Source organism: Pristiophorus japonicus, chromosome 13 (assembly GCF_044704955.1).
Source record: "Pristiophorus japonicus isolate sPriJap1 chromosome 13, sPriJap1.hap1, whole genome shotgun sequence".
Lineage (NCBI taxonomy): Eukaryota > Metazoa > Chordata > Chondrichthyes > Pristiophoridae > Pristiophorus > Pristiophorus japonicus.
Genome location: NC_091989.1, coordinates 16266406 through 16281373, shown reverse-complemented (window position 1 = coordinate 16281373; position 14968 = coordinate 16266406). Strand labels below are relative to the sequence as shown.

Genomic DNA, 14968 nt, shown 5'->3' with positions numbered 1-14968 from the left:
GCATGGTCATTTGAGAGGTACTGAACGTTGGCCAGTGCCCGTAGAACTGCGTGTCAGCATCTCTCAGTCCCTTCAGGAATGGGAGGACAGCAAATTGAAAGAGGAAAAACTTGTTTGCCAAAAAGCCTTTCCATGAGGACACCGCCCCTTTAAGAGTGACGCAAACAGGCCATAACATTAATAATAAAACCCAAATAATAATCTGTTCGGCGTTAGTCACAAAGATGATGGGCTTGTTAATCGGCCATGGCACCTCTTTGAGACCACTATGACCGTACATCGTGATGGAGCACAAGTTGCTGTGTGGGTACACAATTACAGCCCTAGTGCCAACACATTTAAAATAGCTACCAGTTTACTGTCATTTTCCCAGTAGAAAATATACAAAATATTCAGTCTCACTGGGACTTCAAAGTCTTCTCCAATCCTGTACATTCCGAGCTTCCGACCCAAACAGGTGGAATAATTTGGTACCCATTAGTGTTAAACTGTTAACGTACTACCAGCTGTGCAGTCGTAACTCAACAGAGCAAACCAAAACACAGGAGCAGATAGATGCTCTGAAATCACGCAGCTCTGCTCAAGTGCGGCTCTCAGATCCCTGGCTCTAATGGAAGGGCGTCTAATCGCTCTCCCTTTCAGAGGCTGACTATGTATTTTCAGGGCTTTCATTTTTTTTTATATATTTCAAAGGTTTTTCTTTTTATCCATTTCCATGTACTTCAACTTGTAAAAAGTGATAAAAAATGGGAAAACTAGAAAAGGGAAAACAATTATATACCGGTTTCACAGCTATGCTGACACTGCAAGAACATCTACTTCAAAGCTAAACATTTCAAACTCAGCCTTTTTATGTTGCTTTTAACTTCTCGATTTCTACTATCCATCAGTCACGCTGCAATCTCAATTATTCTGACTTTCTAAAAAAAAAATGCATCTTGTTCCCATTACTTAGTACCTTACTTTTCCCCAGTACCATAAATGATCAAGGCCTAGTACCAAAAAAGTCCACGAGTCGAAAATCAAGGATTCCACATGCACCACAGATTTCAAAAACAGTTTAACAAGTTTTTTGGCCTGGGGGGCGAGTGCAGGCAGAGACGGAAGAGAGAAAGAGTGAAACTAAAACAAATCCATTTGCAGCGAAAGAAGAAACTAATTCAATGTGTTAAATACAGAATTTAAGAAAAAAAACTCTTTTAAATAAAGACCCTTTTCAAGTCTTTCAAGTGGTTCAAAAGGTTGCATATACGAAGAACTACATTGTGCAGCTACTGTTGTTTGGATAATGACGGCAGTCATTTTACGCACAAGGCCACAAAAAGAACAATCAGATGAATGGAAGTGTGAGGTAATGCATTTGGGGAGGGCTAACAAGGCAAGGGAATACACATTAAATGGTAGGACACTGAGAAAGTGTAGAGGAAAAGGGACCTTGGAGTGCACGTCCACAGATGCCTGAAGATAGCAGGCCAGGTAGATAAGGTGGTTAAGAAGGCATACAGAATACCTGCCTGTATTAGCTGAGGCATAGAATGCAAGAGCAGGGAGGTTACACTTGAACTGAATAAAACGCTAGTTAGGCCACAGCCAGAGTACTGCGTGCGATTCTCGTGATACATTACAAGAAAGATGTGATTGCACTAGAGGGTACAGAGGAGATTTACGAGGATGATGCCTAGACTGGAAAATTTTAGTGATGAGAAAAGATTAGTGTTTTCTTTGGAATAGAGGAGGCTGATGGGGACCTTTGAGTGTATAAAATTGAGGGTCCTCGATAGAGTGGATAGGACGGATCTATTTCCTTTAGCAGAGGGCTCAACAACCAGGGTGGCATAAATTTAAAATAATTGGTAAAAGGTTTAGAAGGGATTTAAGGGGAAATTTCTTTACCCAGAGGGTGGTGGGTGTCTGGAATTCACTGCCTGAAAGGGTGGTAGAGGCAGAAACCCTCACCACATTTAAAAAGTGCTTGCATGTGCACTTGAAGTGCCGTAACCTATAGGGCTACAGACCAAGAGTTGGAAAGTGGGATTAGGCTGGATAGCTCTTTGTTGACCAGCACAGACACGATGGGCCGAATTGGCCTTCTTCCCTGCTGTAAATTTCCATGATTCTAATCTATTTTCAGTAGCCTTTGTTGAAGGAAGAGTTCTGGCCAGGACACCAAAAAGCTCTTCCTTGAACAAGCAGATTTGTTCGCTCTCGTGACTTTGTTCCCATTTCTAACAAGGTTATGATGACAGGCACACGTCGCATTGTTCTTTAGGTGCAATATCTATCCACTTTTCTTCTCAGACGATCTCCTGACTGAATACTCGAGGCAAAGGTTATGGGCTTACGACACATTAAAGTGGAGGAAATGGGCAAGAGTGAAGAATATAAATGCAAAATACCTTGTGCATATCATCATAGACTAGCTGGTGAGCGAATCGAGGGCATGGCTCCTCCTCTTGAAGGCTCTTGTTCGGATTATCTTTTACAGACTGATCGTTCTTGTAGACACAGGACCTAAGCCACAGAAAAGTATGTTATTATGAAGGGAAAGCTGTGGATATTTTTCACCTGGAAATCGTAGCCCTAATGAAAACAAATACAAATAAGCCTTTTGATTAACAAAATATTTCATTTGCATGCAAGAGACTGCAGTGCAAAAGGAAGCAGCACAAAATGCATAGCACAAACCCACACTAATGAGAACTTCGCCTCTGTGGAGAATTCTCACTATACAGGTAATACATTTTGAAATTGGTTCTGTTTCTGGCGCAATCCACAAGTGTAGATTACTGGTACTTGCACAAAATACTTCAACAAATATACCATTTACTACATCCCTTAAATAGCAAGATCAGAGTAATCAGTAAAGACCACTGCATAACACAATTTTTAGCCTGCAGTACCAGCTACATTTCCATAGCAATCACTGATGTGTGGATCAGGAAAATTAAAGTGTACTTTTCAACTTGGGAAAACTGCAATTCGATTAGGTGGTTTAAACACCACGCTCCCAGGAAGTGGAATTCATTGGTATTGCAACACACTGCACCAACAATCAATAGGATTTGGGTATTTCCTGTTTGCTAAAGTTGTCATTCTTATTGATGATGTCCGAGATGGCATGAAGCAGAGGCTCGACACTTCCTCATGGGCGAGTACAATGGCTCTACACTAAATCTGGTATTAAAGTCACCCCTTCATTGTTTTTGTACGCCATATTTGTGGAGGGAACTGCAAGGTAGGTTAAACAGAGTCAAGATATCGCATAAAACACTAATTTTGGCAGCCAAAAAAGGACCAAGAGGTGAGAAGGTCACGACTATTCTGTAATGGCATGACCAAAATTTCAACCATTACTTTTCAAAGTCCAATCTTCCTAGTTTACAGATCAGAAGACAATTGATGTCAATGCCACCGTGCAAATGCTGCTGTGTCAGTGCCACAGTGGATAAGCACAGGGAGGTAAGCAAATGAGGAAAATAAAAAGGGACAGTCAACCTGCTCATCCGTGATCCAGAAAGTAGCAATCTCAGGTGATCCCAGAAGATGCAGTGGATCACAGCATGATTATTTCGGGGAATGGCAGGGAAAAGATTGCGTACACAAACTTGTGCAAAATATTGAAACTAAAAATCCAAAAGTTATGTAAATGCAGTTTGGATTTTTTTTAAATTCTTGGTTGGAATGATCCACATAGTTTATGTTTACATTTATAGGCTTTGCAGGCCTCCAACAGACAAGTCGAGCAGTACGAAACGGTCAGGGGACTCCAATGATAGAAGCACTTGTGGATAGTGCTACTGGTAATCTTTCGCTTTAGAACTTACCAGTTGTTCCGGGCGATGTCATAAATCCAAAAAGAATTCCGTACGTTCTCTTCCCGCTTGTCCTTGTCTTTACTGAGGCCTGAGAGGACATGAATCTCATTCAGTTCTGGGTCAATTGTAGCCCTCTGAGTGAAACCTGTCATTGGAACTAAAGAGTGCAGCAATTCAGAAAATGACTTATTTCAAACTAACTATTTAGAAAAGTTATAAAATGTTTTCAGACACACCATTTTTGGATGGTCTCTTAAACCTATTATTCATCTTGTGGTTAACTCAAAACATTAACATGTGGCACAAGATTTCAATTTTCTTTCACTAATTTTAATCAAGTGACGATCAGCATAAACTTATTTTTACATCTCAAATGCTAGACTATTTTCTACAGTTCTTTGCAAACCAAATTTACTCGCTGCACAAAAAGCGGTAGATGGCCTTAATATTGACTTGAAAAACTTCAGACCAAACTATAGCTCACATTTTCTCTCAAGCCACAAATGATGGAAATGTAGGATGGGTATGCTGCCATTTCTTAGAACAAGTGGGTTGGTGCTCGGGATGTATGTGCATGCATGTGAGAACGAGCGAGCGAGCGAGCGAGAGAGAGAGAGAGAGAGAGAGAGAGAGAATGAATCGTTGTGTATCCCTACCCTTTGTTCCGTTCCTTTTCAAATACTGTTTATCTGTACTATGTTTCAGTTCGGAGGAAGGGTTTAATAACTGAAAGGTCAATAGATTTGTGCACTTGCAACAGATGTTGCCTGATCTGATGAGTGTCTCCATCGATTTCTGTTTCTGTTGCACTCATATTGCATCAGTCTTTTAAAAAAAATCTATCCTTATGTACTCATATGATCAATGAAAATCATTCATTTATAAGCAAATATGTTAAAATACCAAAATAAATATTTCTCATAACAAAAATATGCTGCACTCATAGATTGCTCAGTTTACAAGTGGCTTCCGACATACTCTCAAAAAGAAGTGTTGGGACACGAGCGTTTACAATGTTTTGCTGCATGTTGAAGTCTAATTATTTTGAAATGAAATGTTGATAAAATCACCTGGGGAAAAAGACCCACTTTTTACACTTCATAAAAGGAAATTTCAAATCTTTTTGTGAAGTACTCTCACAAGCCAACATCTCCATTCTTCATACTTTGCGACAGCAGCGAGGACCTACAATGGGGAAAGTGTCAGCTGGGCTTAAGCTTCTTTGGAAAAGTATTTTATAGGAATCCAGTTGAATTTGTTAAGATTATGAAACAGTGTATCCAATCAAATCAGAGCAATCAACAAGCCAAAGAGAGTGCTGAACTATCTAAAACAGTAAAGTGTTGATTAAACTATAGACTGCTCTGGTAAAACCACACCTGAAGCATGGTGGCCAGCTCTGCTGAAGACGACACTGAAGCCACGATGATAATGTAGGGAATACCCATGAGATTGATTCTTAGCATCAGAGGATTGCGTTTTGAACAAAAGACTGAAGATACTCAGGCTTTTAGTTTAGAAGAATGAAACTTTCTGGTTAGGGTAATGGAGGCAAAACCCCTGAAATCACTTTTTCTCAATGGATGAGCTAAAATGGGGCTAACAGCCTTCCTCATCTGGGCAAACGTAATGTTTCCCACATTACAACAGTGACTACATCCAAAAGTACTTAACTAGCTGTAAAGCGGTTTAAGACGTCTGGTGGTCATGAAAGGCACTATATAAATTGCAAGTCTTTCATTTAAATAGGTCATGCAACTTAAAATTCAGGATAATAGCACAAAAGATTTTTTTCAAATAACTGCAAAAATACATTCCATGCTTAAGAGTTTCCAAACCAAGCAATTCAGAAATCACAAAAATAGAAATTCTGTCTGCCCAGTTTAGAATGCGTAGTTCTCTGGTCCTCCCCCTCCCTTTGCATTGGGAGGCATACCACTTCACTTAAGTCTGGAGGATTTAGATGCAAGTTGGCATCAGTGGAGGTTTAAGGATGCCCACGTGTGTGCAGGGGTACTGGGGTTTAACCAGCTAAGCATAACATTTTACGAAGCACGAAGGAACAAATTTACTTCTGTCTGCCCATTTACTCTACCCATTAGGGCAGTGATATGTGATGGTGAATGGGAAGAATTTCAGGTCCCAGTGGTAGGTCTACCCCTGCATATCCCATTAATGTGCCAGGCTGCTGGTTAGTCATCAACAGTGCCTAGTGATGGACAAACATGATGGAAGGCAAATCATTCAATAGTCAAAGGGTGCAAATACTCTGACCTGCCTGGCTCAGGTACTGGATTACCAAGTCTATCATTTGATTCCAGTTTTCCATCTTTAGATGCATCACCCTGGAACCAATTTGAGCTGAAAACAACCCAACTTACTTCCCTACCCGCCCCCGCTCCCCAAGGAGAATAATCACTTGATAGCCAATAGATAATCAGCAACCAGAGGTTTGAACCCTCTCAGCAGATGCCAATCACTTACGAGTAGCATGGTGAGCAGCACACTCTACCGTAAAATGTGCAAGTGCATTGCCAATATCTCCAAAAATACATGGACACAAACCACAATCCGCTGAACAGTGCTTTCCCTATTTGAAGGAGCAGAACACAAGGTTTTAAAGAATATTGAATAAGGTACCAGGGAAAGCCACTGAAGTAAACAGTGTAAATGTGTTTAAGAGGTAATTGGATGATACTCGAGGAAGTAAAAGGGATTAGGACATAGTGAAAAAGTAGATAGATGGGGGTTGAGATCAATCAAACTGGAGTGTGCTTGTTTGAGCGAATAGGGTTTCTGTATTATTCCTAAAAGGTTCTCATGTTCACTCCCATCATTCAGATACTCAATTGGGAATGACCCAGCTGCCTGTCAAACATTAGTTAACTGAGAGCACGCAACAGACAAGAACAAAGATGACAAGTAGATGCTGCTAAATTTTAGGGCTTGAAAATTAAATGGCCTTCACCTCAAGCCAGTGGGATATATCGTTTCTCTCCTTGATAGAGTTGCAGTAGGAAGTTGTTCATTATATTGAAGATTCACCACACACAAAAATCTACCACCTTTTATATGCATATTACAAACAGATCAATGCGGGAGAAACAAACAAGATGCTGCATAATTGCAAACAGCAAAACCGGGCTCAAAATGAGGTCAGTATGAGAACTAATTTCTCGCAATCACAAAACAGCTTCCATACATATCTGCAATGTTAAGTTTGCTTCCCAGTTGAAACTCATTAAATATCCACCATTCGAGTCACTAATGACAAGTTCACTGAATGTAGCAGCAACTGCTGTCTTCCTGCCCGTCTAGCTATCATTTCCTCCTGGTCTCTTGTTAAAACTGACTCTCACGATCCAGAATGCACTATCTGAAAGGGTGGTGGAAGCAGATTCAACAATAACTTTCAAAAGAGAAGTGGATAAATACTTGAAGGGTAAACGTCTGCAGGGCGACGGGGAAGGAGCAGGGGAGTGGAACTAATTGGATAGCTCTTTCAAAGAGCCGGCACAGGCAGGATGGGCCGAATGGCCTCCTGTTGGGTCTGTATCATTCTATGATTCTGTTTTCTGCTTTCCACTCCTCTTCCATTCTGATGGTTTACATGCTGAGAACCCCAACCATTATGGCTCACCCAATCTTGCTAAAGAACCTCCTTGCACTGTGTTCTATTATTGCAGGCATCAACCTTTTTCACTGCTAGATCGGTCAGACCTTCCTCTTTTTGGCCATGATCTCCACTTACCATCTCTACCATTGTCTTCAACTGTGTGTCTTGACATGATGGAAAAATTCAATTGTGAGATCTCTTTTCCAGTCCAACTTTCCTCATCTTGGAAACCGGCTTGTGCTCACCCTATCCCCAGAAAATGTGATCCTTCTAACCCTGCAAATCCTATTACCCTTACCTCAATACTTTAGAAAGTTATGAAACTCTCAATTTATCCAGCATCTAATTTTGGCGAAACCATATGCCAAACTATGTTCTTGGGCATGCTCATGGCTGTGCAGTGCCCTCCCAAATCACTGTGCTTTAATCGTTAACTGGTCACTTCACTCTTCTCATTGTCAGGAGCTCCCCAGTCCCCATGAAGGGTCGTCAACCCGAAATGTTAAATCTGTTTTTTTTCTCCACAGATGCTGCCTGACCCACTGAGATTTCCAGCATTTTCTGTTTTTACCCCAGTTCCTGGTGTCCTCTCCCCCGCCATTCCTCAATATCAAATCATCTCCATTTACCATCGAGCCCCATCTATTCTTTTGATTATTCCAGTTCATGTTCATTAAGTTCCTTCAAGTGCCCACTTCATACACGTGGCAGCTTGATCTCCACATTGTGATCAATGCTAAGCCAGTTACAGTATTCAAAAAGGTAGTGGATTATTATAAATACAAAAGGATATGGGTGGTCAGCGGAAAAGTGGGACTATAAGATTACATCTAGAGGGGACTGCATATTCAGTGCAGATAAGGAGGGTCCAGTGGCCGCCTTATGGCTAATAAGTTCTGTTTCTGTTTTCCTGGCAGCTTTCCATTTGGTTTGTTGCCCGCTGCAAGGCCAGTGTTTGGGGAACCTGTGAGCAAGGAAATAGAACTACCCATCGAAAGATTTCTGCACAGCAAATTTTGATTGTTATAAGTGACTGATCAAGACAAAGATCAGTATAACAGGATTCCACTGCAAATACAAAAGCAAATCATTGAACCCTTGTCATACCTCAGAAATAACAAATTTTTGCCATAAAGCCTATTAACAACACTGAGAAACAGTTTCTTTTGATCAACAAGTGGTACAAATGACGAACCCGTTTATAACTACCATCACCACCCCAATAAACCCACCCTCAACCCCATCTCAAGCTTCCTTTTCCTTTTCAATGCCCTTAAAAATGTTCCCGCTTCCTGGATCCATGCCTATCCTTCCTGCAACTCCATTTGAACCCTTCCAATTTCAGTTTCTGCTTCTCCCACAGCACCAACACCACCCTAAACAAAGCCCTGCTCGGTGACCATACTGCACGCATTCTCCTCATCCCTCTTGACCTCGCTTCCGTTATCCAGCTCGGTAGGATGGTCCTTGCTTGGTTCCACTCTCGCCTATCAGAGTGTAGCTGGAGCATCAAGCAACGGCATCTCCTTATGCAGGTCATCACCGAGGGAGTCCATCACCAAGGAAGTCCATCCTTAGCCCCCTGCCTCATCTAACTGCTGCATCTTGGTAATATCATCCACAAACACAGGGTCAGCTTCCACATGCATGTTGATAATGTCAATCTCTACTTCTCCACCACCTTGACCGCTGTCCGTCTGCCTGTCAAACATGTAGTCTTGAATGAGGTGCAATTTTTTTCCCCAGATAAACATGAAGACCAAAGCAATCTTATTCAGTTCCCCCAGAGAAGTTCTGTGCCCACGCCACCATCTCGCTCTTCACAACCTTGGTGTCCTAGTTGATTACGAGTGGAATTTCCGATTGCATATCTTCGCTATCATAAAGATGGCCTACTTCCATAACACGTCCGACCTCTGCCCCATCTCTTACGGAAATCCTCATTCATACTTCACTCACCTCCAGACCATTATACCAATGCTCTCCCAGCCAGCCTCCAAACCTCCATCCCCTTGTAAATGCCAGCTTGCCCAAAACTCTGCTGCCAGTGTAGTATCCAATTACAATTCCTGCATGCACATCACCTCGGTTCTTGCTGACTTACATTGGCTGCCTGCTTCCCAAAGATTCAAATGTAAACATTTTCATCGTTAAAATCCCTCCATGGCCCCATCCTTCCCTTTCTCTGCAAGCTCCTCCACTGCTGCAAGGCTCCCTGAAAACTGTTGTTCTGACTCTGGCCTCTTGTGTACCTTGATCCCACTATTGGCAGCTGTGCCTGCAGCCCCACTCTCAAATTCTCTTCCTAAACCCCTCTCACTCTCAAGCTCCCTCGTTTCTAAAGACACTCCATAAAATCTGCATCAACCAAGCTGGAGCATTTTTCAAACTTTAAAGGCATTGAATAAGTGTATGTTGCTGTAAAACCTAGGTGTGTATCTTTGTTTTTTTTTTAAAACATCAAAATAAGCTTTGTGTGTAAATCAAATTGAGTGAATGTCACCACTGATGAGCAGCACTTGGCAGATTTAATAATCCACAAGGTACAGGTTGTAATAACCCTGGCTCCCCAGATCATACTGTTCCTTCAGCTTGGTACATAGCTTCTTACATTTAACTGTGTCTCATACAATGTTTGCTATGCAGTGGGTCAGCTGCTCTGGGAAACTTGGATGATGTGCTTGTTCTCGGAGTGTGTTTGTTCTAGCAATGCAGGTTAGCTGATTTAACAGAAGAGAATTAAATGAAATGGTTATAGTGATGAGTTTATAATTCAATGTACGCTAAGCAGAATTTTTCTGGAAAATTAGAAATAAAATTAGGCAAAGAATATTTATTTGGGCTAATTTGATATAGAACACCATCAGATTTAGCAATGCAAGCACCAGGAGCTGGTGCATGCATACAGGCCTCCTGAAATCCAAATAAAAACATGAATATAAAAAATACTATAGCTTACTGATCCATACAGAGTAAGAAACATCCTGGAGATTCCTGGCCTCAGCCCTGTCAGAACAGGAATGTTGCCGAGTTTTGGGAGAAGGAAGGTACTCCTGATGACTATCCTTGGAATCTTCCTGGAAGGCTAGGCGAGTGAACAGGATTAGATTTGGGTGCAATGCCTGTGTGTGAAGTAGTCTGACAACACACTCGAGGCTCACGTTGGCTTTGTTGGAATCAGTAGTACTCACTGCTTTCTGGAGGGAAGGGTCGAATGGAGCAGCCACACAAATTAACCTCCGTTTTGTTGCAAAAATGTATTTCAAATTAAGGGAACTGAGCACTACAATTTGGCCAGGGACCACCAAGAGACGATGAGCTCAAATTTGGCCCACCCCTTTTTTCGGCACACTCACCAGAGATGCGCCGACTTTGTGGGCTGAAAACGGCACCTAAAAAATCTCCTCCGATTCTGGCTGCTGTGGTGTCTCTCCCGCAGCATGGCCAGTCAATTGGGGAGCGGAGCTAGGGCCCTGCACCAGAAACCATGCCGGCAGCTCTGCACATGCGTGTTGGAGTGTGCACGCATGCGCAGTAGTTCCTGCCCCCAGCCTTTGTGTGTGTGCTGCAGCGTTGGACTCGATGCGTCCTGTCCCTATCCCGGCCGAGTGGCCTTCCGCACTGGCCGGCCCGCTGCCTTCCCGGGCTAGAAGGCCACAACAAATAGGTTGGTGCGGGGCCCAAGCCGGGGCGGCAGGGAGAGTTTTGATCTGGGGGGGTGGGGGTGGCGGGAAAAGAGAGAGAGAGAGAGAGAGAGAGTTTTGATCCCGGGGGTGGGGTGGGGTGGTAACCCTGTTGATGAAAATACTTTGCTAACCAAGTTAATAGAAAATACTTTCAAATACATCATAATCAATTCTTGACATTAGATATGGTGGAATAATTTTACTTGAATTTTCAATATTTAAAGGCATAAAACAAACAGTAAATTTCCTGGTTCTATGGTATAAAATATTTCTATGATGGTGCATGAGCTTAGGCGGCTGGGAGAACATAACATAAGAATTACGAGCAGGAGGTACTTCTGTTTTTTATTTGGATATTTTGAAAAAATTATGTAAATATGTTTTGTCTCTTCACTTTTTATTTTTGTAGTTTAAGCTTCCATGACTACTTCTGTTGTATAGTAAATTAACTTTGCGAAGTTTGTCATATGATGTCCTGTATAGCTGATTGATCCTATTCACATTCTTTAGTCAAGTCATTTCTTAACTCGCCACAAGGGTTTTCTGTGCAGCCACAAGTGGCCACATACGCTGGCCTAAGTTAGTTTGGAGCAACTATTAGCTGTCCAAAGTGGCTTAAATGGCCAAAAACTGGCATAGGTGGCTGGTAACGTCCCCTTTGAAAAAAACTAAACTAAAGAAATCCTAACGAACTCACTTACACTGGCGCAAATTGAATGTGCAAAATGGGGATTTTTAAGATACTCCAGAAAAATCAAGTTGCTCCAAAAAAATAATACAGCAAGTCCGAGCCAATTTTTAGCCCAATATGGAGACAAAGCCACCATGGAAAGCAGGTATGCAGCAATGTCATGCAAAGCACACAGGTTAGGATCACTGCCTGGAATGTTTCAGTTTTGCGGTTTCTCAATTTTCCTGTATTGCTTGGCTTCCTTAAGCCACCTTGTGCTCCTGTAAAGATTCAGAAACAGTTCCATATTTAAATGCAGCTTATTCAGTGCACATCCCACATAGATGACTGAACACTTACACTCTAGCTGAGCAGCGGGGGTAATCTCTGCCTACCTTAATTGGAATGGAATTCGACTTCAACTTGTACTGATTACAGGAGAGTGAATGGTATAATACTTAAGAGTGTAATGTCCATCATAACATCTAAACCAAGTGGAGGTCAATCAGTCGGGGTTGGGGGGGGGCGGGGGAGTTTGCCCCAACACAAACTCTGGATTGGGGGTGAAAAGGGGAAGGTCAGGTTCATCATTGTATCTCCATTTGTAAACCACATGCTTCAAACCACTAAGATTTCTGTAACAATTACCATGCACAGAAAGTTGCCGAATACTTTACAAAGAGGTGATTGGCAAGTAGGAGAGGAGACAAAGAGGTGCAGGTAAAATTAGTCAATGTGAAGAGCTTTAGGCAGACTTTTGAAGGTAAGCAAGATGGCTGTGGGGCAGAGATTTTGAGTTCCAAACAGGAACATATTGGTAAAAGAATGGTTGCCCATAGTGGAACAGGACTAGGGAAGGAGTAAGTAATCGATTGTTCAAGGAAGAGAAGGTGCACATGGGGAGCTATGGCTGGAGATTGCAGAGGTATGAGCAATGTTCCCTGTAAGCTGCGCTTTGTTCTGCACGGACTGTTTCTTTTAATGTGCCGTCCCTTTAAATTTCTGCGCATGCGCGGTATTTACAGTGTGAAAGCCAGTGAGCGGCGTGTGTGGGACCTTGCAGATGCCTGCTACCGCCTCACATGCAGTTTAGCGGGAACATCGACGGTGAGAGCAGTATGGTAAGCTACTGGAGCTTGGCAAAGATGGAATGATGAGTGCGCAGGACTCTAGATTACATGGCCACCATGTTGTGGATAATCTGCAGATTATGGAAAGCAGCGGTGAGAGACCAGAAAGCAAACAACTGGAGAAATCAAGCCTCAAGGGAATAAAGGCACCAGTTTTGAGGGTGGAGGCAGGCAACGTTTCAGAGGTGGGGAAAAAAAGCAGTCTTAGTAAAAGGAGGAACTAAGCTCAGCCAAGGCTACAGAACTCCGCACTGTACCTGGCAGCCAGAGAGAATGATGGGAGTTCACCCCCACCCAGTGGCACAGAGATGCTGGCAGGGGTCAGTGTGTTGGCTTGAACCAGCGTTAATCTGGAAGAAGCTACAACCCATGCGGGTCTGAATGTTATGAGTTGCAGAGGGTAGCGACAATGATGGAATCAGTACAGGCGAAAGCCAAGTGTCATTTGGCACATGTGTGAAAGCCGATTCCATGTTTTCAGAAGATGTCTTCAAGGGGCAGCATGCAGAGAGGGTCCAAGGCTGGGAAAAGAAAACACTGCGAGAGACATGATTGGAATCATGAGAGAGCAGTGCCATGGAAGGTGGAGGTGACTCATTGGACAACAATTCAGTGTGATGTAATTGAATGCACACTGGCTTCCAGGAGAGTCACTTCATTGCCAGATACAGCAGGGTGTACACGAGTGACCCTCCCACTTCAAGCAGATATGTACATAACACTCACATTATGGAAGTAGGATTATAACAAACATGAGCCAACTTCCACTGTTAGTGTATGTTTTATATATTTGATACAGGAACAGATTTATACCCTTCAACCACATGAAACATTTGGACAAATTCTTGCATTAGTAAAAATGGCTTATACAACAAATGCTAGCATGCCATCTGGCAATTCCTCAGCCCTGAAAAGATACTGTTTTTCAAACCTTGCAGGAAATGGAATAGACTTGCCAAGTGCCACTCAAAGCAAAAGTCACTCATTTTGGTTTAAAATGTGACTATTTTTCTGCAAGTCACCGTTAAAAAGAAAACATATCCCAACATATTTGAAGGCAGGTTGCAACCAGTGTTACCTTTAATGTTCATAAATAACACCAACACGTCCCCTGGTGTTACAATGCTTCGTGAGACTGTCTGAACATGGGGCACAATTTACTGAACCTGTTATTTGCTATCATTGTAATAAAAGGTACTATTTGCTAAAGATCTTGCTCTTTAAGTTTTCAATCGTGTCTTAGCAGGTTTAACAAGTCCAGGCAAGAATTTATAAATACTCAGAGGAGTTGTTGTGGAGAAGCCCGTGGCAACAAAATTCTTTGTGCCTATTAACATGAAATACTATCGTAAAAACGCTTTTAAAGCCTTCCTGAATTGCCACCCTTCCAGAAGTTTGTTTACCCGCACGTGGAATGGCTACGGCAACTCTCAGCTGCAAAAATGAGCAAAGTCAAAAGCCGCTTGCGAGGAATATGAAGGTCACTAGTAAGGTGCCGGTCTGATGCAGGAACAGGAGGAAAGCTGACTCAAAAACTACAGACCTCCAAGCAACTGAGTGGACAATTAATTTAGTACATGCATTCTTTGGGTGTCTTTAAATAATGCAGGAGTACTAGTGAGGCGATGACCTGTCTGATTTTTCATTTGATTGTTAGTGTCGCACACTGGAGCTGGATTGTTGAATGCAGCTCAATCTGGTGGCTGCTTGGAGATGTGGGGGCAGGAGGATGTAGTAGCAGCGAGCTGACGAGGGAGAAACAAGTATTTCTCAAATCTCATGGCATCTTAAGTTACTTTAAATTACTTGTTAACAACACATTACAGTTCAACTAAAGGACACCTCCATAAGAAACATGCATTCTGCTGTACATTCTGCCCTTCTCCTTCCAATACCCAGGCACCACTCTGGGTTCTGTAGATGAAGAACAGTGAAAGCAACCACGGTGCTTTACTGCATAACAACTGCAGGGCACATCAAATCTGCAGTTCTCTTGCTTAGGTTTCAGTTACAGAACAGCAGAGAGCACTGTGGTTCTTGTGCACTGATAC

General features: G+C 42.4%; 1 protein-coding gene across 3 annotated transcripts in view; it reads right to left on the bottom strand.

Moving 5' to 3' along the window:
* mkln1 (muskelin 1, intracellular mediator containing kelch motifs) overlaps positions 1–14968 on the bottom strand; it is a 156108-nt gene that overhangs the window by 29414 nt on the left and 111726 nt on the right. For all 3 annotated transcript variants that reach the window (XM_070897182.1, XM_070897183.1, XM_070897185.1), the window contains exons 13-14: positions 3825–3972; positions 2397–2511 (exon numbers count right to left, since the gene is read on the bottom strand). In XM_070897182.1, the coding sequence (XP_070753283.1) occupies positions 2397–2511; positions 3825–3972 (263 nt within the window). The remainder of the gene's footprint in view (positions 1–2396; positions 2512–3824; positions 3973–14968) is intronic.